We start from the raw sequence: 24,453 nt of genomic DNA on the forward strand, positions 1-24,453 counted from the left end.
TAAAAAAATAATAATCATGAGATTTTTTACATTCCGGGAAACGGTTTTCCAGGAAATGACGTACAATCAAGCTGACCCATCTTGCCCCGTGGCTGATCTTTCCCGGTGATTCTCGATTCCCTACTGTTTTCCCCATTTCCCGAATGGGTGGCTCGAATTACGGCATTTCGGGATTATTTGTTAAGCGTTCGAAGAATTCCATGTTAAATAAAAACAAGGTCACATTTTTTTCTTGTTTACCTTCTGCATAGAATTGTCTATTTGTTATCATTTTTGCTGCTATTTTTGTGTAGATGTCCTGTCAGAATTGGTTCTCTCTAGTATAGAATTTAGTACTGGGAAAGTGTAACAATTGATTTTTTTTTACTGAAGTTGGTTTTCTGTCTTCATGTTCTGCTTCGAATTGATGGCTAGCCAATTCTACCAATTTTTTTTTATACTTCCTAATTCTGATGTTTTCAGACAGTCCTTTCTGTTCTGCACTATATCACTTCTTTTCGTTTTTAATAGTACTTTGTGTGTGTTTGTATCACCGCGTGCGCCCCATTTTTTCTTCACAGTTCTCGGAGTTCGTGTTAACCCGTCCGGAGTAGAATCAACGGTTTGGAAGAAGCGATCGGCAGAATTTCCGCGAAGGTAACCCCTATTTAGCTTTTTTTTTTATTATTTTAAATTGATGTTTTTTTTTCTCCAAAATGTAACTTTTCATTTGACCTTGGGATTTTGTATTTGCTGCTGGATATATTTGCAAGTATGTGTATTAAAGAATGCTCTATAGATTTGCTGTTTGCTATCCATGTTGCGATCTGTATGTATCTAAGCGAGCCTGTTGTTGTAAGGTGTTTAAAATCGTGTTCAGATGTGTGTTGGTTAATAAGATCAATATAAATAATATGTTTTCCTAACTTTATACGCCCTTTCGAAAATGTGGAGGGCCTGTGCCTTTCTTTGTATATCTGCTGTTCCTTTTAGTCCGCGCTTGAAAAGAGTAAAACGAAATTCAGGACCGTAGTTGGCTGTCGGGATGAAACTTTCTCTTCTCTTTTGCTCTGAAGTAAACCATTCCTTATTTTCTTCTTTTGTTGGCTTGTAACGTTAATTTAGAGTGGGTTCATTCATATCTGCAGTGTACTATGTATGTTTAAAGATGTTGTGTTTGTGAATTCGTATTTTTTTTGTTTTGTTTTTCCATTAGCAAGTTGGAAATGTAATTCCCGGTTCTCCGACGCGGAAATTGTTACCTTACTCGTTCCACCAATCGCTAGCGCCACCGCCGGTGCTGTAGCTTCCGCCATAGCTGCCACCACCACCGCCACCGCCGCCGCCGCCGCCGCCACCACCACCACCGCCGTTGCGATAGTAGGTTCCTTCATCGCGACCTGAAATTAACAATCGTATTGAAAATTAGACTGCAATTCATTTTTTTATAATTGAGGTAAGTTTTAATTTAACTGCCAAATTAATGTCATTTTTCAAGAATGTTATTTTTTGCATTTTTGTTCGTCAGAATCTCGTCGTACTAGATTTACACTACATGGAAATGACTACATGTTTCACTAAGTAAAATTTGCATTAACCAAGGATTTGGAGAAACCAATATGGGAAAGACTAGTGGTGGACGCTACTTCAAATTCTAAGAGGGTATGGAGAACGCATGTGAGGAACATTCGGAAATCCAGAGCAAATTGTGTTTAGGGCGAAACAAATGGAGAAAAACCGAACAAGTTTGCACGTATTAATTTTGATAGAGATATTAATAGCACAACACTATCTATTTTAAGATGGGTTAACTGAAAATTCAAGTGGATTTAACATAAGCATTCTATGTTAAAAAGTAATGGAAAAGATCCCTATCCATGACCGGGTAAAAGATTGCGGAAAAACTGAAGCAGCCCTCAATGCTGATCAGTGTTGGCAAAATCAGCAATCAATTGATATTTTTCCGCTCTCATGGGTTCACAATATCACGCTTGATATTGATTTTACAAGCTACTTTGATATTGCGAGACTATTCACAACGTGCAAAAATCAAGCTGAGAGTTGACTCGACACAAACATGATTCCGTTGCACATCGTTTTCTTAGAAAGAGAAAGTATAGTTTGCTATATCTTTTTACTCTTCACCGATGGCAGACGCGAAGTGACTGCTGCCAGCCGTTATGGAAGCTTTGGTTGCATTCGGGTGTAAAGCAAAAATCATGAAACTCAATCTCACCACAGTTTGTTGAGATTTGCAGCTGGTGAGTTTTGTTAGCTTGATATTCCGAGCTGCGATATCACAGCTTGCAAAATCATCCGCAGTTGTTTGCTTTTTGATTTTTGTGTAAGAAAATCAAGCGTGATTTTGGGCGTTGGTGAGATTTGATTTTTTGATATTTTCCCTACACTGATGCTGATATAGTTTATTAAAGCTTTATATACGATATTTTCTTGATTTAATTGATTTATTACTTAAAACATTCAAACCCTTTCATACTTCCCATTCAAACAGAAAATTAGCCATATCATGGACACAAAAAGGGTTTGGCAATTTGAAAAAAAAATGTTTCGTGACCACCTCTGGGTGCACGGCGAATAAGAACGACCCCAATTTGAGTTTAATTTACTCATAATCGCAGATAGTGCAGACACTGAGCGATGAGTAAATTTGCCTCATTCTTTTCTGTGGAAAACCTCAAAAATCTGCCGGAAAATTTTAATCAGTCTAGGAGTAGTACCAATAGACTGAATGAATCCAATCTTTACTTTTCTCATATTCGGGAATTGTTACCTGGACAAACCTGGGACAACAAGAGGCAAATTAACTCATCGCTAAGTTCCTGCACTTGAAGTGATTTATGAGTAAACTAAACTCAAATTTGAGTCGTTCTCATTCGCCATGTTGGGTTGATTTTTTTAAATTACAACTAAACTTACCGTATCCACCACTTCCGCCACCGCCGCCATAACCACCGCCGCGACCACCAGCACCGCTGCCTCCGCCGCCACCGCGTTGATCACGAGTATTGCCACGGTTTTGGTTCTGCTGACGGTAATCCCTGGAGCCGAAGGAAGAGGTCGTTCCACCATAGCGTTGGTTGCGACCACCTCCACGGCCGCGGCCACCCCACGAGCGGTCATTGGTCATATCTTCCAGGAATCCTGGAACCTCCTGCGATGTTTCCACCAGTAGCCGAACTAGTCCGGTGGCCACGTTGCGGTTCTTGTCGTTGAAGAAGCTTGTCGCGATACCTAGATTACCCATACGGCCGGTACGACCGATACGGTGGACATACTCTTCGATTTCTGCTGGCAAATCGAAATTGATGACATGTTTGACGTTCGGAATATCTAAACCACGAGCTGCTACGGCAGTTGCAACCAAAACAGGGCAACGTCCAGAACGGAAGCACTTGAGTGCATCCTCGCGTTCCTTCTGCGTACGATCACCATGGATGCTGGTGACCGGGTGGTTGTAGTTGAACAGGAATTCTTCCAACGAATCGGCGGATTTCTTGGTTTCCACAAAGATTAGCGTTAGACAGTCTTTTTCTTCGCCATCATTCTGTGCCTTGATGTTCGAAAGTAAGTCCAGCAAATGGGAGCGCTTGTCGGTTTCATCTACCCAGAAGATCGACTGAGTGATGTTGACCGAAGTGGATCCGACACGACCGACGGCCAAAAAGATGTAATTGTGAAGGAAATCACTAGCTAGCTCTTGGATCGCTTTCGGGAACGTAGCGGAGAACATCAGTGTTTGGCGCTCTCCGGTCGGTGGCATCTTGCTATCTTCAACGATACGACGAATTTGCGGCTCGAATCCCATGTCCAGCATACGATCGGCCTCGTCAAGAACGAGGAAGCGAATATTGTCGAGTCCAACTTTACCACGCATAATCATATCTTCCAGACGTCCCGGAGTAGCGACAATCAGATGACAGCCACGATCAAGTTCACGCATTTGCTCCTGAGTATTGTTACCACCGTACAGGACGGCAGGACGCATGCGCGAGCGATAGCAGAATTTCTTAGATTCTTCGAAGATTTGCGTGGCTAGCTCACGAGTTGGAGCCAACACCAAACCAAGTGGATACTGCTTGCGACGATTGAATGGACGATTTTGCGGTGGAGGGGCAACCCCATGCTTGTACATTTGATTCAGAATGGGAACCAGGAAAGCGGCTGTCTTGCCGGATCCAGTCTGGGCACAAGCCATCAGATCACGCCCAGACATAATAATAGGGATGGCGTACTTTTGGACCGGTGTTGGTACATCGTAGCGCGCTAGTTTTATATTATTATCGATGATCTCTGTCAGCTCAATGTCATCGAAGGTGTTGATGTGCTGTGGCACGGTATCACCCGTCGCCTCCACGGGAATATCTTCGTACTTGCTGAAATTGATACCGGTGTTACCGTGTTGGAAGAGCTCACCTTCCAAACGCTCATCACGGTCGGTAAGCTGCGTATAGTCGACGTCTCCTCTGGCGCGGTCGTTCCAGCGTCCACCCATACCCGGTCCGCGATCGTCTCTGCCTCCGCGGTTACCTCCGTAGCCACCTCCACCGTATCCGCCTCTATTGTCCGCTCCGTTCGACGACGGTTCTTGCCATCTGTCGTTCTGCGGCGGACGACTATCCATTGGCCGATCACGGAAATCTCCTCCGCGACCACCGCGAGGAGCGTTATTCCAGTTACCACCACCTCTTGGTTGCTCAACATTATCGACAAATGGTTCGTCGACGAGAGGCTCGGCGCCGTTTTGCTGGTATTCATCCTGCGGTTTCTGTAGATCTTGCTCTGGAGCATGTTCTGGTGGAGGTCCACGATTGTAACCGCCACCGCCACCACGGTTGTAGTTATCTCTTCGATCGTTTTGGTAGCGTCCACCGCCACCACGATTACGGTTGAAGTCTCCACCCCTGTTACCGTAATAATCCCCACGATCACGGTCACCGTATCTCGAGGACGAATCTCTTCCGCCGGAATAATCGTCGCCACCACGGCCGCCGCGGTCGTAACCTCCACGGCCGGATTGATTATCGTTCTCAGGACCGCCACCACCGCCACCACCACCTCCTCGGCCACTTCTAAGCTGAGGTGGAACGTAACGCGTAGCGGTAGATTTCAAATTACCCGAATCTTGCTCGCACTGTTGCTGCTGCTGCAAGTCCAGACCAGCAAACTAAAAGGGAAGAGAGGAAAAAAAAAGAAATAACGTTAGACATCAGTCACGACAACGACCTTTAAAGCTGTATTCAGACATTAGCGTGCCCGTGCGCAGCGGAGCGGGAATTGCAGCAGTATGAATGAAACAATTATAGCTAGTTGACTCTCTCATACTGCTGCAAATACTGTTCCGCTCCGCTCATGCACGCTCTGGTCTGAATACGCCTTAAATGCTTCGAAACGAAAAGAAAGACGGCGTTAACGGTGACGATATTACTACCCAGTAACGTAGCTAGGGTTGTGCATCATATCTGGACAATGGTAAAACAACCCTGCAAAAGGTCGAATTTAACGTTTATCGGTTCTCTTCATCGATTTTATCTTGGAACCACCACGGTTAGTTCCACATACAGTTCGATGAAAGAACCTCACGGCGATATTGAAAAGACAGCTCTCGTCACTCACTCGAGATAAAAAAAACATTTTCATTTGTCAGTGATTAGCACGTGTAGTTTTTGTTGTCACTTAAATTTGCAACGAATTTTAATGAATTAAGCTAACGGAAAAAAAATAATGCAGCTAAAACCTAGTTCCAGTATTGTGTGATCTCAAATTGCAGCAAAATTTAATGCAACTTGTTTCAAAAAATCACAAAAATATATGGTGGTATTAAAAATTCTGTACCAGGGTGTAATCGAAAAAATGAAAATCGCGTAAATACAGAATTGAGCGTATTCTTAAGAATATTTTGCAGGAGGTTTGGCGAGTGGAAAAGCCTACTTGATGTCGAGGATTTCAGCATATCTTTTTTGAATTGTTCACCCCGCGTTTCAACTTGCCCCGCTGTACCTGACTCCGATTGTTTATTCTCTTTTAAAGAGAATAGGTAATTTGAAAGGTAGGGGAAATGGATGTAATGTCAGCCTTAATGCCACCTAATTTGGGCCCATACATAAATTCAAAAATCGACTAAATTTTCAATAGCGAACAAAAATATCCATTAGTACCGTCGCAATGACGCGTTTTTTTTTAGATAAAATTGATAAATCAAGATCAACAATTGAAATGGCCACAACTCCATTTTGTAAACAAACCTTGTAAGGCCATTTTCTCGCAAACCGAAACCTACATTCGCAAACCTAAACCACAATCGGGTAGAGGAGAGTTTCCCCATACCTGTTCATTCTGTTGGTTTCCATTGGCGGACTTCGGTTCGCGAGAAAATGGTCTGAAAGGTTTGTTTATTAAATGGAGTTGAGGCCTTTTCAATTGTTGGTTTTGAAATAGCAGATTTTAAGCGATGGGCTCAATCTTAGATCCATAGGCCATTTCCCCTATTGAATGGAACTTTCTTCATACTGCTGTTATACGCATAAGAGTCCCACGGTGCATAAGGATTGCATAGAACATGGGACAGTTATGCGTATAACGGCAGCATAGGTAATGACTCAATATAATTTTCAAATTTTGTATAGGGTAAGTTCACCAAGTTATGACACTACTTAAAATTTGCTCCAGTTTTGGCATGTACAGTCATGGCCAGACATGGAAAATCATTTGCATTCATTGTATAGAGCTTTTGTAGCTAATAACAAAACCTACAAAAGCTCTATACATTATTTTGCGGAATGCTGTTGATGAAAAAAGTTAGAGGAAAATGAATGTAAATGATTTTCCATGCCTGGTCAAGGCTTATGTGATTTAAATAGGCAGTGCGTATATGGGAGTGTGTAACAACTGGTATATTTGTCATAACTGGCTCAGTTCACTAATAAAATATGTATGGTTATTTTGCTTAATGACGTGTTCAGGGTATCATCCAGAACATCTGTGGAATAGTTTTATCATTTGGGTTATCCTTCGGGTGTGATATTTTTTATTAGGGTTGCCTTCATCAAAGTTCATCCAAAGTTACATTTCAGTGCTAACATTTGAAAACGGCACAAAAGCCATTTGTAAACAAATGGTTTGTGGGCCCTTTACTCACTACTTGAAGTACACCCACGCGACACAACAGCAACATCGGGTAGGGGAAATTTTCCCCTTCCTGACAATGCTGTTGGTTTGCGTGGGCGTTCTTCGGGTAGCGAGTAAAGGGCCCACAAACCATTTGTTTACAAATGGCTTTTGTGCCGTTTTCAAATGTTAGCACTGATTTTTCAAATTTTACTCTGACGAATCATGACTTATTTTCTAAGAATTGGTTAGGCCAAATTTTGATATGACAGTCGTAGTAGAACCCTTTTTCTATACCCAACGGGCCACTTAGAGGCTGTTTATTAACTTCGTAGAGAGTTTAGAAGGGGGGGGGGGGGGGGGGGTAGGTATTATCCACGACCCATACAAATTTTAAAAATTGTTTATGGACAATTCTATACAGAGCTGGAAAAAGGGCCTATCTGTTTTGATCGATTCTCTTCATCGACTTTCTCTTTCGTTAATACCTCGACAGTGAGCATGCATAAGGGCGTATACGCGATGATCGATTTTCATTATCTCTTCATCGATTTTCTCTTTGCATTGCTACAGCTAAGCGAAACAATTTTCTAGAATTTGTTTAATGCAGAGTTGTAACAGGTTGTATTGGCTATCAAAAGCAACATCAAACACATCGAGAAACGTTAAACAGGGTTGCCAGTGACTTTTCATTTTTAAATTCCCGGTTTTTGATATTCAACAAAAAACGAAATTTTACGCATTTTTTAAACGTGGCCAGCTGTAAATTTTCAGTGAATATTTGTGGGAACAATAAAAGCCAAATTACAGAAAGTGTTTTCTAAAGCTATATAGGAAAAATTCAACTCTATGAGTCTTAATGTATTCAAAACAATTTATTGATCTTTCGAGATACTTTGATAAATCGATATCTACCACTTTTTATGCTCGATACATCTTTTGATTTCAAAGCTCTAAAATTTATTGAGTTACAGAGATTAAGGTCACTAGGCCAAATGCTATCTGGATGAATAGATTATAAGACAGCTTGTGAATAGTAAGAGATTTAATTAATAAATGAACTTGATACAAATGAGAATTAGAGCAAATTGATCGTGATATCGGATAAAGAAAATGTGTATTCACTCCATTGTCTATACTAACATAAGATTTAGAGATGAACTAGCCAACGGTTAAAATTCTCTCTAATAAAAAAAACATAACCATTAACCTTTCAGTACTCGCGCTAAACACGAAAAAAATGTGAAACGTGCTGACGTTTGAGCTCGCTCAACGTGAAACTAAACATGGTTCATGAAATTTAATACCCACGACCAATAGACCAATACTTGAAAAAAAAATTACTGAAATATTATTTACTTAAAAAATAGATTCCCAACATTCTGGGGCTTTGAAATATGTGTAGAGTCTGAAAATAAAACTGTTCTTCAAGATTTGGGATTAATAACAATTTTCGTGATGCAAGATTTGGAGAAAAAATAGTTAAAATGTGAGGGTTTAAAAATTTTCCTAGATCACAGATTTGAAAAAAAAAATCATATTTATTAAATAGTCATGCAGTCTTAATTGTCAAGACTCTGAGACTTGGAAGCATTTTAAGGGTTAAAACAAATTACAGAACAATCGATAAAATCTTTGGACAAACCCTGGAGTTTTCAGTAAAATTTAAAAGTATTCAAAGTATTGATTTCAAAAAACTATTGAGGATGATTCCCACATAGTTTTCGAAGGAGAAGTTCTGAGCAGAATTCCAGAACTATTCTGACATGAAGTCCTTAGACATTGTTGGAAGAATTTGGAGGGATTTCTGTGGAGAAGATTGCAAGTTCTAAATTAAATTATTATGCAATTTTTTAAGAATAAGCCACACAGTTCTAAGAGTGTTCTGGCGATAATTTCAACCCTAGTGTGAAAGTTTCATCAAAGAGCTCCAACAAAATTTATTGCAAAAAAATTGCTAATAATTAGAAAAAAATCTTTAAATACTCCAAGGGGTTTCTAAATAATTCCAAATTTTAAAAGATTTATGCTGTTTTGAATAGAGCTGCAAGATTTTTTTTAAAGGATTTCAATGAAATCAAAGTCTCCGAATAGGTTCAAGGGAATTCTAAGACGGATTTCAAACAATTTCTTAGAAGGAGTTTCAAGGAAATTCCAAAAAGAATTCAACGGTAACTATTACGCAGAGTGTTTTATGGTTAATTTTGGAAAAATTCAGAGCAGAATTCCAAGCTCAATCTGAAATTCATATCATGAGAATTTTGAATAAAATTAAAACCCGAATAGTTCAGTTTCAGTTTGTACAAATATACGCTTCTTAAGTCCAGCATTTTCAATATTTTGTTTTAAGACCCATGCACTTTACATCCTAAATTGAATCGCAAAAATCAATTTGAAATATTGCTGAGTGATTAAATGCTAAAAACATCTGAATCTGGAATCTGAAGAAAATTAAGCAACAAATAGAGAAAGACATTCATTTGGTAAAAAATCACTCTGTTTTAATGGTTTATTCTGAAATTCTGGTGTGAAAATTTATTCATATGGTATGGTTAATTTATTTTTCCCGGTTCTCTCATCGAATTTCCGGGTTGTTCCTGGTTTTCCCGATTACTTTTCAAATTCCCGGATATTTCCTGGTTTGCTGGCCACCCTGGTTAAATCTAGCGAGTTATTAACAAAAGAGAAAATCGACGAAGAGAATCGATCATCGCGTTTACGCCCTTATGCATGCTCACTGTGGAACTCAGCTGCAACAACATTTCCTGTTGTATTTGACGATTTGGAAGATAGATAAAAACCTCCTTTATCATGCTATGTGGCAAAAATAGCAATAACACTGTTTGCATAGCCGTGGTTATTTAAAGAGAAAGTCGATGAAGAATGCAAAATGATCGGTCAAAGCAGATAGGCCCTTTTTCCAGCTCTGTATAGAATTGTCTACGCAGGGGGAGGCCGACCTAATTCTGACAAAATCAGTCATGATTATTCAGTGTAAATTTTGAAATTTTTTGTAACTTTCGGTGAACAGTATACAAAATCTGGAAAATAAATTGAGCCATTTACGTACGAAAGTTTCACTCAATATATTTCAAACGACCTAAGGAGAACGAAAATTGGATGTACAATGACAGAGATATGAACAAAACACATTTGCATGTTTTAATGGGGTTGACCCCGCACTTATGATCGGGAGAACATCTCTTTGAAATTGAGGCATTGGAAAGCATTTCAAATTTCACCCCAATGTAGATAAGCCTTTAAAGCTTAAACGTACAACACCATCGATTGATTAAGACCAGGTTCACTCCGGTGCTGCCACATACATATTTTTCTGGAATGGTACAGATTTTTAGGCACATTTCGATATAGAAATCTATATTACAGATTTTTGTTAAAATGTACAGATTCTGGAATTGAAAATCGAAAAATATTGTGGATCTTAAAATATCGATGAAAAATGTGGCATCACTGGTTCATTCACACATTACTGGTTGTGTGCCAGCTACAGCTCTGGAAATTGGGTGAATAAACTCTGAAAAGTTCGTTCCCGTTCCCATGCGCCGCCTCTCGTCTGTCTGGCCTGTCTTTCTGTCTGTCGGTTCGAAGAACAAGCGCGAAGGTAATTTTATGCGCCGCAAACGTAGGTACCTATAACAACGAAGAATACCACTTTGAAAATTACTTTTGTTTGGTTCTTCACTGTCGCAGTTCGCAGTAATTCGCTGAGTTGGCTTGACCAGAATCAACTTGGAATCCATTGTTGAGAGAGCTACGATTTGGCAGTCGCATGGCAACAAAAAAAGAAACTGTAAACTTGGCATCGCTCAGCCTTGAGCTGAGCGGACTGACTGGGCTAGTTTTCGAATGGTTACAACGATAACGAACGACGACATCAGCCTGACTCGGCTGACCTAAGCATATTCACATCGTCACAAACTGAGAGTAGGTAGGTAGGTAGCTACGACTTAAAGCTGAAAACCGGCTTGCTTACTTGTGTGTAGCAAAGTAAGCTCCCAGTCGATGAGTAATAAGACGTTCGATTTTGCACTTGACCGCGAACGCCTAGCTTCATTCAGACAAGCTAGAAATGCGTTTCAATTTTCGAGCAACACAGTTATCGATACGCTCCTTCGAAGTCGTACTGTCTTTGGCAGATAACGTTTCGTAACGAGACGACTAAATAAACGAGCAAAAGAAGCGTTCATTCAAAATGCGAGAAATTTCTCCAAAAGACAATTATTTGCGAGCAAATGATCATACCCATACCATATCATAATATCTTTCTTGCATCTGCCTATTATCGTTACCATCGGTACATGGTACATTTCCGCTCGACTATCACTGGGTCGCAATCGCATATACGATATGCGCGCGAAATCGTTCATTCGCCACATAGCATCATCGTCGGGGAAAGTTTTCCCAGTTGTCTTTGTTACGTTTCTGGTTCAAAATGAGAAAATAATTGAATGAATCCACAAATTGAAAATTGGCAGTGAGTCAATCAAATAATGTAGGTATCATGTACGCTTTGAAATAGGAAGGACTTTATCAGGAAATAATAGTATTTTGATAATTTTCTCACTATCACAGAGTAGAAGTGCTGTTCTACTTCGCCGACTTGCACAAACGAATCACGCGATCAGATCGTGACGACCGGAAGGGTAACATCTTGGGTTTTGCCATTCTGCTTTTGCTTCGTTCATAAATTTGAACAGCATCTGATCTGCAAGTGTTGCCATGATAGCACAATCATCAACGTGGTTCCGTGAATTATTTGGCACATTATGTATTGTCGAACATGACGACAAAGTGCGCTTTTACGTTACTTCGTTTTGGTGTACATATTCCTTGCTTCATACGGAATAAGTGTGCAGGATGCACCAAGATACAATATTGACTGGGAAATTTTTCTACCGAGATAGGAAGATGAAAGATTAAAACTTTGTTTTTTAAACCCAGTTTTAATTATCAGTGGCATCGCTATAACCTCAATCAACCTTTTGCAACTTACATCGAAAACAAATTTTATATGTTATATATATAAAATAATATAACAAATTTAACGAGAAGCTTTTATATATGGAAGCGTTAATAAATTATGTAACGTAACATTAACCCACCCCTCCCCCCTTTGTCACATCCCGCATAAACACAATAACCAGACGAAGTGCCTAACCACTAATTCAGGATATCAGACCAACTTTATGTGGTATGGTCGATAGTGTATGTGGTTCCCGCTTATTAGGGATATTGAAGTTTCTCAACATCACCTTGACAAATTATGTCAAGTTATCACAAAGTTTAGGACAAGAAAGTTTGCTGAAGACACTAACTTTCTATGTGCTATATAACCTCTTAAAATCAGTTTTTTTTTTATTATAACTGTTTTGCTGTTGTTTTAACATTTTTTTTTCAAAAATTCACATACAAGCTTCGAACCATTTGCGTGACCTCTGAAAACTTTATCAATTTTTACCATTGTTTTTGCAGAGACTCGTAGTTTAGGGTTTGAATCAAACTGGAGGGTGGCAATAGCCAATATTTTTCATAATGAAACACCCTAATGTACATCTAACCAAGCATAACTTTTCAAAAGGTCGTATATAACATTTGATAGGAAATTTAAAACATTGGATAGCAATGTCCATATGAGATTATTAACCTATTTAAAAGTCATGAAGTAATGAAATTGGGTTGTTAGCGGAATGCTAAATAAAACAGCAAAAAAGGTTATCTTCCACTTAATTATTTTGGTATCCATGACAGATACGTATTTCGACTACAATGTGCAGTCTTCATCAGTGTCATTCCCACTAAAGAACTTATCGGATGTGTACATTATCAAACCCACAATCAGTATTTTATAGCTAATTAGTTTATTATTGGGGTTGGAACCATATCCAACCCAATGCGAAACCGAACTTTTTGTCAGTGCGAACCTCAACCTGAACTAGGTTTTAAAAACAAACGATCAAACTGACGTTTGTCAGAAAACAAACAGACCTAATCTTGATACCCGATCCAGGTTGGAACTGAATAATAAACGAATTCGCTATTAGATCTTGGATTGGGGACAATCCTTCTTGCGGAACGGCTTGCACTTCTTCAAAATATCCGACACTGGGAATATTGTGCAGAAGCAAACTGTTGTGAATCACACGCTAAGATCAGATAACCCAAATATAGGTTTACTTTACCCAAATCAGGCGTAAACTGCACGAACTCAGATATAGGTAAATTTTTTAACCCAAATATGGGTAAATTTAAATCAAATTTGCATAAAAATAAATCATTTATGGTTCACAAGAACCCATATTTGGGTTAAAAAAATTAACCCATATGTGAGTTTGTGCAATTTACGGCCAATCTCGGTAATCTCTTTGTACCGTCTAGGTAAACTGATCTTAGCGTGCAAGCTGCATCTGCATCTAAACACATATTTTTAATATTTCTAGATAGAGCTGGAATTAGCGCCTAACCGCTTTTGTAAACAATGACTTCTCTTGATGATTTCTAGAAATTCAAGGCTCGCCCACGCAAACCAACATCCTCATCGGGTAGGGAAAGACTTCCCCTATCCGATGGTTAGGTTGGTCTGCGTGAACGTGCCTTGAATCCCTAGAAATTATCGATAGAAGTCATTGTTTACAAAAGCTGTTACGCCCTAATTCCAGCTCTATCTAGATTTATGTTATCGTCACGAATATTTAACAAAACATAGGGTAGGATGGTGCAAAACGCACCGTTTAAGCAAAATCGTCAATTGCTGGCGTATGGAAGCTAAAATCAAGAAGAAAGTAATGGTGTTTGGTTCATTACCATGTTTTCTACGAAGATCAAGTGATTTCGAACTATAGAACGATGCATTTTCATGATTTTCAAGGTATTTTATAAATTGGTTCCAATATGATAGCGGGGCAAAACGCCTGATTCATGGTGATCTGACGCCTGATGATTATTCCTTTATGTTACATCAGAAATAAGGTCGCAATAGAGTGTTAAGCTGTGATTCATTAAGTAAAACATCTAAAAAAAATACGAAAAGTGAATTAGTTCAATTTTTTGCGATATATGCTGTTAAAAGCTTAATTTGAAGTCGACGATTTTAACAACTGTATCATATTTTGCACAAAATGCTATTTTCTAAGGGAATCAGTAGGTCAAAATATGATTTTATGATCAAGAATCAATTGTGAAACCTCTAGTTGAAAACAAACACAATCCGTTACCCGGAAAATGTATCTGAGGAAAAGTTATCGCTGTTTTTCTATAAGTGGGCATTTTACCCCAGGGGTGCATTATGGGCTGTTCTCCCTTACCTAGCAGTAACTGAATTCCGTTAAAATCCATTTTGTATCTACTTATGTCATTTTCGTTTTTGTTACACTCCACCGGTGTAGTGTTAGCAGCAATAAGCGAGAGTCATTGACAGCTCATCATCATTTGTTTGTAAACAAAGGGGCAACCGATAGCTACACCCTGCATTTTTTCGGTGTTCGGCGGTATAGCTACACCGCAAAAACGAAAACGATATTAGAAACAACTTGACGCATCTGCTGAATGAAAATGATTGCTTTCACATATCAAGCCTAACTATTCAAATCGATTTATCTGATTTTGTAAACAATCACTTCAATCGACGATTTGTGGCAACTGCTAGCTCACTCACAGAAACTAACAACACCTGCTAGTAGGGGAAAGATTTTCCTACCTGATGATGGTGTTTGTTTGCGTGGGTGAGTTAGCAGTTAAGACAAATCGTCGATTGAAGTGATTGTCTACAAAAGCAGATACGTCATTTGAATACCCTAATAAAAATTGTATGGTTAATTTGCTTATACCCCGTTCACATTACAGCGTATATCACGTGATACACGATGTCTTGCAATGAGCACTCATACATCTAGTTTTCACTGGAAATCCTATGTATGAGTGCTCATTGCAAGACAGCCTATATTACGTGATATAGGCTGTAATGTGAACGGGGTATTAACGACGTGTTCTGGGTATCATCCAAACCATTTGTGGAATAGTTCGATGATTTGGGTTATCGTTCGTTTATGGTTATTTTTTATTAGGGTAGTTACGCTTGATATGACGTTTCACTGTGAGCGTAACTGCAGTTTTTGTGTTATCATCAAATTTTGATAGTCAAGTCATGTTGACAATAAAAGGGTATCAAACCATTTAAAAAACAATGAAATAAGGGCGTTCATTAAATATATTTTCCATAATTCATTAAAATTTCAAATCTTGTTTTTCATTAACTCGTAGGAAAAGCGTGTATTCTATAATCGGATAGAAGCAAAACAAGTTATGCTTGTAATGTACTTTTTTAAAATTTTCTATAGCCTGTCGTTGGAATCATTTAGATTTGGTAGTGTTGCAATCTTCATTCCTCTTCCTGGACCTAAATTCATCGATTTAAAAGCTAATATTCATTTTGGAGTGACAGATATTATAGGGTGACCAGTGAACCAGGATATCAAAAAAAAGAGGGAAATGCAAAATCACCGGGAAAAGCCTGTGAATTTCGGTCAAACCTAGGGGGGAAATAAGATTCTGGACCTTATTTTTACGACTTTTGAACTGAATTAGAGTTTCATGATAAATAACTTTAAAGAAGTTTTAAGAGAACTTTGATGAAAGTTCCTTAGGAATTTAGAGAAGATTTCAGAAAAAAAAAATTCAAGAGATAGTTCAGAGAAAATTTTCAATGGAGTTTTGCAAAGAACTCAAAGAGAGTTTCAACTAGAACTCGAAGGCAATTGGGTTCTTTAATTTAGAAAATTATATCGGTTTTTATACATCATCTGAAAGAGCTTCGTTTTTGGAGCACAGCGATATTTTTTTCGAACCCACACACTTTCATCTCGATTTTTAAATCAAGATTTAAAACAAAATAATAACTTCACTGTTTGACACTAAACTGACAAACTGACAGCTCGCTCCCATACGGAGTGACAGCGAGGGGCGCTAATAAGGTGATTTTTGCAAATGTAACTGTACTTATTTAAAATAGTTCCAGTGTTCCAAAATTGATGAAATTTTGGTTTTGTGTTCCATTTTTAATGCAGATTACGAATATGCATTTACCTCAATACCCTTAAAGAACCCAATTGTGTGAGTTCAGAGTAGAATAATTCAAGCGTTTAGAATTATAATGGTCTAACCAACCGGTGGAAACTAACGATTTTAAATTGGCTCACTGCTTGACTAGCCTATTGGTCCCAAGCAAATCGATTAGAGTACCCCATTATAGTCGAAATTCTAGTACTACACTATGTTTGTTTTGATTCGCTATGAAAGTTTGACAGATAAAATAAGGGGTTTGTGGATTTTCCTATGTTTCGAGGGGTGCATCGATTAGCTTGGGACCGAAGAGAGTACCAGAGCTGAGCCAAAAAGTTGAGCACGTTTCTTCGGGACCTTCTGATCTTAGAGAGTTACCTCTATGGTCTAACTGCGATGATCAATTCTCTTCATCCATTTTCTCTTCGCATTACTACAGTAAAGTGAACAAATTTTCCGAAATCGTCCCAATACCGTGCCAGCACCATATTTGACGCGTCCCTAACGCACTCGTCTAATTTTTATCGCATCTCGATTTTGACAAGATATTTTTTTAAACTTCGTTACACCATCATCCCTAGAGCACAGGAACTAATATTTACAGAAGTAACATTTAAAAAATAATGATTGAAAATAGTCGACCACTATTGAGGGCGTCGAATTAGGAACCGACGAAGAGAATCGATCAGTGTTACTTAGGACCTAATGCAATATTCAGCTTGACTTGTTCTGAATGTTTCTTCTGGCTGCCACCGGTTCTTGCGATTCCACCTGGAAGCTCCGTCTGAGTTCCCCCAGAAGTCCTGTTGACTTTCCTCGGTCCCGGCCATTTCTTCGGACTTTACCTGGATGTTTATCTCGCGACAGATTCAGGTCAGCTTCCTCAAGTTTCTTCCAATTTTTTCCTGACTTCTCAGGAAGTTCTTTCCAATTTCTCCAAAAATTTTCAGAGTAAATGCTAGTGATGAGGTTTGTCGATATTGAATTGGAATAAGGAGACAACACGTCAAGATTGGAGATCAATTAATTTTGCTGTTTAAGGTGAGTTGTGAGAACAATTTTACATATTGAAGCAATAAAAACAATATATTGTTCCATGCGAAGGCGGATCATCTTCCCTATAGCTGATCTCGTTGCGAAACCATTAGAAAGAAATCACGCCTAGTTTGGTTGGTTCAGACGAGCGGGACAACAAAGGCAGTATAAAAAGTGTGTGTAATGGAATCTCTCTGGTAAATTGAATTAGATAATTAAGTGCTAAATTATTGAAATAGCATTGAAATAAAAAAAAACGTAGCACAAACATGAAAAACCAACAACGAATACAATCCTAGCGGATTAAACCAATAACCAGCATCGGGTGCCTGCATTTGGATTACATTTTACAATGGGTTCTTTTTTTTCTTTTTAATTTGGTTGGTCACGTCTCCATATCAACATGGATCGATGTGGTATGACCATAGAGGTAACTCTAAGACCAGAAGGTCCCGAAAAAACGAGCTCAACTTTTTGGCTCAGCTCTGGTACTATTTTCGGTCCCAAGCTAATCGATGCACCCCTCGAAACATTGGAAAATCCACTAACTCCTCATTTTATCTGTCAAACTTTCATAGCGAATCAAAACAAACATAGTGTAGTACTAGAATTTATACTAGAATGGGACACGTTAATCGATTTGCTTGGGACCAATAGGCTAGTCAAGTAGTGAGCCAATTTAAAATCGTTAGTTTCGAATTGATTGTTGGTATGACTGTTGACATATCCATGTCCATAAGCTTAGCATGTTTTTACAATTTTATTTGAAAACTAGTAATTTTTATTTTAAGAGGAACATGTATCACAATAGTTATTTTTAGGTTGTGTACCAGATTCATAAATTTTAATAGCATATTTACAGGAAACAGCACTGTAATTTTACAATTAAAAAAAAAATCCATGGGCTCACTGATCACCGTCGGATAGTGCTTATTCCTATCACCAGGCGCGCATTAGTTTAAGTTGGATTCGTCAATAGGTTATCTGTCAAATGGATGATTTGTCAATCTTTCAATTCGGTCTTTCTAGACGCTGCAACGCTACAAGTAGAATCCAAGTGAATTTATGCGTCACTAGTGGCGGAAAATAGTACTAGTCGATGGTGATAAATTTATGACAGCCGGTTCAAATTCCAGAGTTTGAATGATAAATTCAGGCATAACATTTGATAACGGCACAAAAGCATTTGTAAACAAACTTTTTAACGAGGGGGCGACACATCTAAATCTCAATTCTATATGCACAAAAAATCTCACACTATTGAATACATCTTCGAAAAATCTTCTTTCATTTCTCGCATCTTTTTGCAGGAAATCTTCAAAATCGTGATAAATCTTCTTTCTACTCAGCGTACGCGCAGCTAGCCACAGCAAAACACAATATTTCTTGCATCGTAGATAGAGTCATCCCCCTCGCTTTCTAAGGCCCTTTACAGGCGAACCAAAGTACGCCCACGCAAACCAATACCACTTTCGGAAAGATAATAGTTGCCCCTATCCAATGATGTTGGTTTGCGTGGGCGATGTGGGTTTGTGTACAATACACGACCGCATGGTTGACGTAGACTACGTTGAGGTGTGGGAAATCGTTCACAAGCACGTATTGCACATCCCAGCCCAAGTAACATTGCATGTTTTATTGAGGTTTTGAAGAACTCTACAAGTCTAAATCATGGTCTACAGTACCCTCATAAAACCCTAACGGCCACTACCGGGTAGTGGTCCGAGCTCAGCTCCTGGAAGACCAGAGGTTGCGAGATGTTGTGTCCCACGTTGCTGACGAAGATGTCGATGGTCGCATGGACCCCAGACCGACTCAATCGGGTGGGAGTGTCCGGGTCCAAGATGGTATAGTGGCCCTCTTGCAGGCCTTCATTCAGGATGGTGTCATTTCGATTGCTCCGACCGTTGCCCCAAGCTTGATGTTTTGCATTCAGGTCGCCAGCGATGATGAAGTTCCCGCACCTCCGGGTGAGTTTTATGATGTCTGTTGTTGGTTTGCTTGGGGCAGTAGGCCGCGATGATGGTAATTGGGCCAAGTGATGTGCTCACCTCCACTCCGATTGTTTTCAGCTGGAAGTTTGGTTGCAGCCAACAACTGATGTTCCGTCTTGCAGCGATGGCCACTCGCCCACCCCCGGAGCAGGTGCGGTTACGTCTGACGAGCCGGAAGACGGGAAGGAATACGTTCAGTTCGGGCTTCAAGTGCGTCTCGATGATAGCAATGTAATCGAGTAGTTCTCTATGCTTGTTCGTCAGCAAACAAGCGTTCCAATTTGTTATTTTTAGCAAAACGGTCCATACTTGGTGATGAGTGATAAGGCAGCATGAAGCTGTTCAGATTGAGTCTTGCAGGTACGCAGGATGACGATCACCTCTGCAACCAGCGTTACTAGTTCCTCCAATGTAAACGGAGATTCGTCAACTGAATCGCCTGAGGCAACATGGGCATACGATAGTTCAGGCGCCGAGACAGAAACTTGATTTGGCAGTGCCGCTGCAGCAATGAGACGATGCTGAGCTGAGGGGGCGACTCGTTAATTGTTGAGAGGTAGCGGTGGGAGATTTGGGACCAGGCAACGAGGCTGGATTGCCGGGTATAGTTCATCCGTGATGGCTGGTAGTGTACGTTTGTTCCGATGCCAGCCTGTCTGGTTGCTAGTAGCCACCTTCTTCCTGACGTTGATGTATTCCGTTCGCTTGGGGCAGTCCCGAGTAGTGGCACGGTGTCATCAGCATGAGCACAGGTCGCCGTCGAGTGCGCCATAGCACACTTGTCGCAGCGTGGTTTCATATGACAGTTCTTCGTGCCATGGCCGAAGGAGAGGCAACTTGTACATTGAGTCACATCACGGTGTTGTGGTTTGTAGGATTCCCAGTAGATAATGATCTGAAACAGGTTACATATGTTGCTCTTCAATTCATCTTTTATGGCAGCCGCTTCTTACGACGGCAGTCCCTGTAAAACAACCTTCAATGGTTTCACCGAAGGCAAATCGTGGGTGTAAAACTCCACCGTACTGTTCTTCAGTAGGTTACCGATCGACTTGTACTGCTGTAGGCTGGAGCACATGATCTTTATTCCTACGCTACATCTTGTATCGCGTGAGCAATTTGAGTTTTGCCAGCTCATTCCTAAGCTTGGCGACGTCCTTCATCGGGGTAAGGTAAACAGCGGGGGAATCCGCTCCTTTTTGGCAATTTCAGCGGCGTTACCACCGCCACATTCAACTCCGAGCACCGAGAATTGGTTAGCCGATTAGCTGCGTCATCCGAAGCAGCGCTGGCGTCCGTTTGGGCCTTCTTACTGGGGCCCTCTGATGCAGAAGTAGTAGAACGCTTGCGTACCATGCTTTGATTAGTGGAAAGTGCAATTAGGCTTGCCAATGCGCCTGTCGATGACGGCACTTCCACGACGTAAACGTAACAATAAAATGAATTAGAAGAAACTCGAACACAACTAAATGGTACTCGATTATGATGACTTGGTTTGGGAAGAACGTTTATTTCATGAAAACAGTGATAAAATTATCACTTTTTATTTGTACATTTTTCAACGATTTTTTTTGGAAAAAATGGAATAACATTTATTGTAGCAGATTGTGAGAATTATTTTCTATCGATTGATGTATTTGGATTTTATTACATCTATAAATGACAAAGTTATAAGCGTTCAAAACCTTACACTTCTTCCTGACGGTCGCAATTTTAGATTTTCGATTTACCCCCAGTACCTTCCCGTAAGATGCAGTCTACGTCAAAAAAAAGTTCAAAATAATGAGATACAATCATTATTATGGATGATACATGTAGGAAATTTGTCGAATAATGTAATGTTATGTTAATTTTCATTGAAATGTCGTAGAAAGATTATGTAAATGTGTGTTTTGATGCACCAATATTCTTTAGGTTATGTATTGTATGATTGCAGTTTCCCATCCCGAAATTGACGTGCAAGTATACTGGATTATGTTGTGGACTCCGTGCTAGCGGATTTAGAGAACTAGCATAATTGTGTGCCTGGGCTACACCAGTAGATAAACAGCAAAGCAAGAATTGAGGGGAATGGATTTGTGCTGCAAAGTTCCCATGCCGGTGAGCGGCCACGTGAAATTAATCTCAAATTACCCCACGACAACAAACTTTGGGACTCATTTTCAACTAAGTCTGTTTTAACAAAATGATGAGAGCATATCCGCTCTGTCCCTGTTCCGTAAACAGTGGCAACCTTTCTCCACTGCGCAAAGTTGTTGCTCCCCGAGTTCGGAACCCGAAAAAGTGGAAATTTGTCCTTATTGCATCCCGGGATAATGCAACGATCCTGCAACAACAAAGAAAATGTTAAACGGTGGAGCTTGCGTTTACGTAGTCTAAAAATTAACTTTTTTCCTGATTACAAGCAATCATATTAATGAAGCCACTTACCATTTTGTAGAAGATCACTTTTCCAATAATTTGATAAACTTTTTGATCATTAAAATGTACAGAAAAAGGCAAATTTGCAATTTCAAAAGTGAAAATTTTGATGCGAGCCGCGCTTGACAGCTGTTTACATTTTTTATCACCGCTACGACAACAGCGCCACGGGTGGCTGGTTAGATTTCACTATTCCGCACCCCTTGATGTGTCGGCATTTTCAATACATTGAAAGTAATGTCAATCTTTGCATCAAACTAATAGCGAATTAATTAGTGTGTGGTCCGGGTTAGAATCAGTTCAAAACAAACAATAAAACTGCCGTTTTCTCGAAAACAAGCAACACTACCTTGATACCCGATCCACTGAACTGAACTGAATCAAAAACAAATTCCGTATAACATTTAGATCTGGAGGATAATCAACCATATTCTCGTTTTCTCGAATTATTCATGTTAAAAAACGGTAACGAGAATATGGGAGATAATATTGTACTGCCGTTCATCTTTTCCGTCGCTAGGAACGAAATGATACATATTGATGATTTTGGGTAAACGAGGCCTGGGATTGAACCCACAATCTTTTGCCCGCGTAGTTAGGTAGAAGCGGTATCCACTAAGCCACATACGGTTGTTCCAAATTAAGGTACCTAAGGTTGATCCACTAAGCCATGCCAAAGTTTTTCAAGTTTCAATAGGTTCTTTTTGAAAGTTTTCTGTCATCTTCATTTATTTTGAGGGAATCAGTGTCTTAAAAAGATTTTTTATAGGGACCTATTCGAACCCACTGATATCTGAAAAGTAAGATTTTATTCATACTTTTCCAAAGAAAAATGCGATATATTATCTCAAATCTCTGACAGAAAACAGTTCTAAATCTGCTCGACTAACTGATTTTTAGTTCATACAAAAATTAACAACTTTATTCAAGCAGCTCAAAATGACGTTTACTTACCGACATGAAATTTAAACTTAACTTTTACTCGAACATCTATAACGGCCGATTCAAATGTACAGCGATCCCATCTGTCAAAATCATAGATTTTTTTTTATTTAGATAAAAATAACTAAAACAAAATAGAGATTAAACACGAACAAACTCATACATTTTGCACGCGTGTTCGTGGCTTAGATAAACTTTTTCCGCGAACGTAATTTCTATGGTCATTCATGTCGGTTCGACAGTGGTTTACTACCACCCGAACTTCGAAATAAAACAATATTTTGAGATTTTTTCACCCAGAACCACGAGAAAAGTACCAAAAACTTTGTGACTTTCATTTAAAAAATAGTAATTTGTTGGTTCAGTTTTCTGAAATCACTGGTAGACAATCACTCCCCAAACTGCTTGACATAGTGGTCCATTCTGGGTAGTAGGATTGCTAACTAATCCAACTACCCGCCTAAACAATAACCATAAGAAGTTCCTAACCACCAATTCGGGATATCATCCCAACTTTATGTGGTATGGTCGTACCATCGTTAGTTATGGTACCCGTTTAGTAGGGTAATCTATATTTAGTATATTAGTCGAACAGTGCCGAAAATAGCAGCTTAGCTGTTTGCGCTACTCGCAGATTTTTGGTAATCGGTATATTAAAACAAAACTAGCAGCACTGCTGTCCCGTATCCAGTTGGAAGCTAAGAGCACATAAAAGAAAATCGGGTTAGAATTGTGCAACTTTCCCCCCACTAATTGGAACGCGCTTGTGAATCGTGAAAGTTGAAAATTCACGTTTACCCGTATATTTCCTATCGAAAATGACAAAAGAAATTGAATCAAGGTCCCCATTAAACTCACCTGCTGCTCTAGACCTGTACCATTTTGGTTAATAGCATTACTCATATTACTACCAGCGTTCGTATGGTTTTTGTCTTCTGCGTTCCTGTGAGGTTAATGTGAATGTTCAGCCAAAAAAATACTTGGAACCGCACTATAATTTTTACTAGTCTCTATTCTCTAGTTATATAGAGTCCACACTTTACTAGTGCCTCTCTTGGGGAACACGGAAACTGACGCGTTCCGCGAATCTTCTTCCTATCGATTGTGACCGAAATGAACTTGCAGGGCTTGGGATTTCACCACCACTGCACACAATGATAGATCTTTTTTTCGCTTCGCTTGTTCTTTTTCTTCTTCTCAGCTGTCCTGTACTTGTGCTTCTTCTTTCTTCCAACACTCCACGCACTAGAAAAAAAAGGCGAATGAAGTCAATTTAACTAATTTCGAACCCGGATTTCGGGTGCTTCTAACCGCTTCCGGTTACTGCAAATATCACACGCGCAATGCGCAGCACTTCCGCCACAAACTGCTAGCGTTTTTGCTTCCAGGCAAAACGGTTTTAACGCGAATTTGTACCTGAAAATAATTCAATGACGAATCCGTTCAACTTTTGCACAGTTCGGAGTTTTCTCCTAAGGGAACGGGTATCACAGGGTCGATGTTAGGAGATTTTCTATAAGAGGAGACGTAGCGTTTGTCTCTATCGTCAAGGTTGGTAGCGTTGTGCGTGTGCTCTTATTGCACCACGATGTTGAAATATTTCGAGCTGGTGTAACGAGGGGTTTCGGAATAGAGAAAAAACAGGCCGGCACGGTAAGAAAAAAGAAACAACCAAAGATAACAGACAGTGAACATGCATAAGGGCGAATACGCGATGATCGATTCTCTTCAGCGATTTTCTCTTTGCATTACTACAGCTACATTTTCTAGAATTTGTTCAATGCAGAGTAGTAACAGGTTGTATTGGCTATCAAAAGCAATAGCAAACGCACCGAGAAACGTTAAATCTAGCGAGTTATTAACATAAAAGAGAAAATCGACG

General features: G+C 39.6%; 1 protein-coding gene across 1 annotated transcript; it reads right to left on the reverse strand.

Annotated features, from left to right (window-relative positions):
* Positions 1-376: 376 nt before the first annotated feature.
* Positions 377-24,062, reverse strand: bel (ATP-dependent RNA helicase bel). Its single transcript, XM_065226792.1, has 3 exons — positions 23,430-24,062; positions 2,917-5,164; positions 377-1,379 (listed from the first exon to the last, which is right to left on the reverse strand). Exons 1-3 carry the CDS (start codon positions 23,472-23,474, stop codon positions 1,243-1,245), a joined length of 2,430 nt encoding a protein of 809 aa, XP_065082864.1. The 5' UTR covers positions 23,475-24,062; the 3' UTR covers positions 377-1,242.
* Positions 24,063-24,453: the final 391 nt, after the last annotated feature.

The sequence above is a fragment of the Ochlerotatus camptorhynchus genome, unplaced genomic scaffold, assembly GCF_037179485.1.
Source record: "Ochlerotatus camptorhynchus isolate MF236.1 unplaced genomic scaffold, CSIRO-AGI_Acam_v1.1 ptg000261l, whole genome shotgun sequence".
NCBI classification, from domain to species: Eukaryota; Metazoa; Arthropoda; class Insecta; order Diptera; family Culicidae; genus Ochlerotatus; species Ochlerotatus camptorhynchus.

Coding starts and splice junctions, on each gene's coding strand:
- bel (XM_065226792.1), bottom strand. CDS start 23,474: ATGAGTAATGCTATTAACCAAAATGGTACAGGTCTAGAGCAGCAG. Junction 5,165..23,429: donor GTACAGGTCTAGAGCAGCAG/GTGAGTTTAATG, acceptor CTTCCCTTTTAG/TTTGCTGGTCTGGACTTGCA. Junction 1,380..2,916: donor TGGCGGAAGTGGTGGATACG/GTAAGTTTAGTT, acceptor TGTTAATTTCAG/GTCGCGATGAAGGAACCTAC.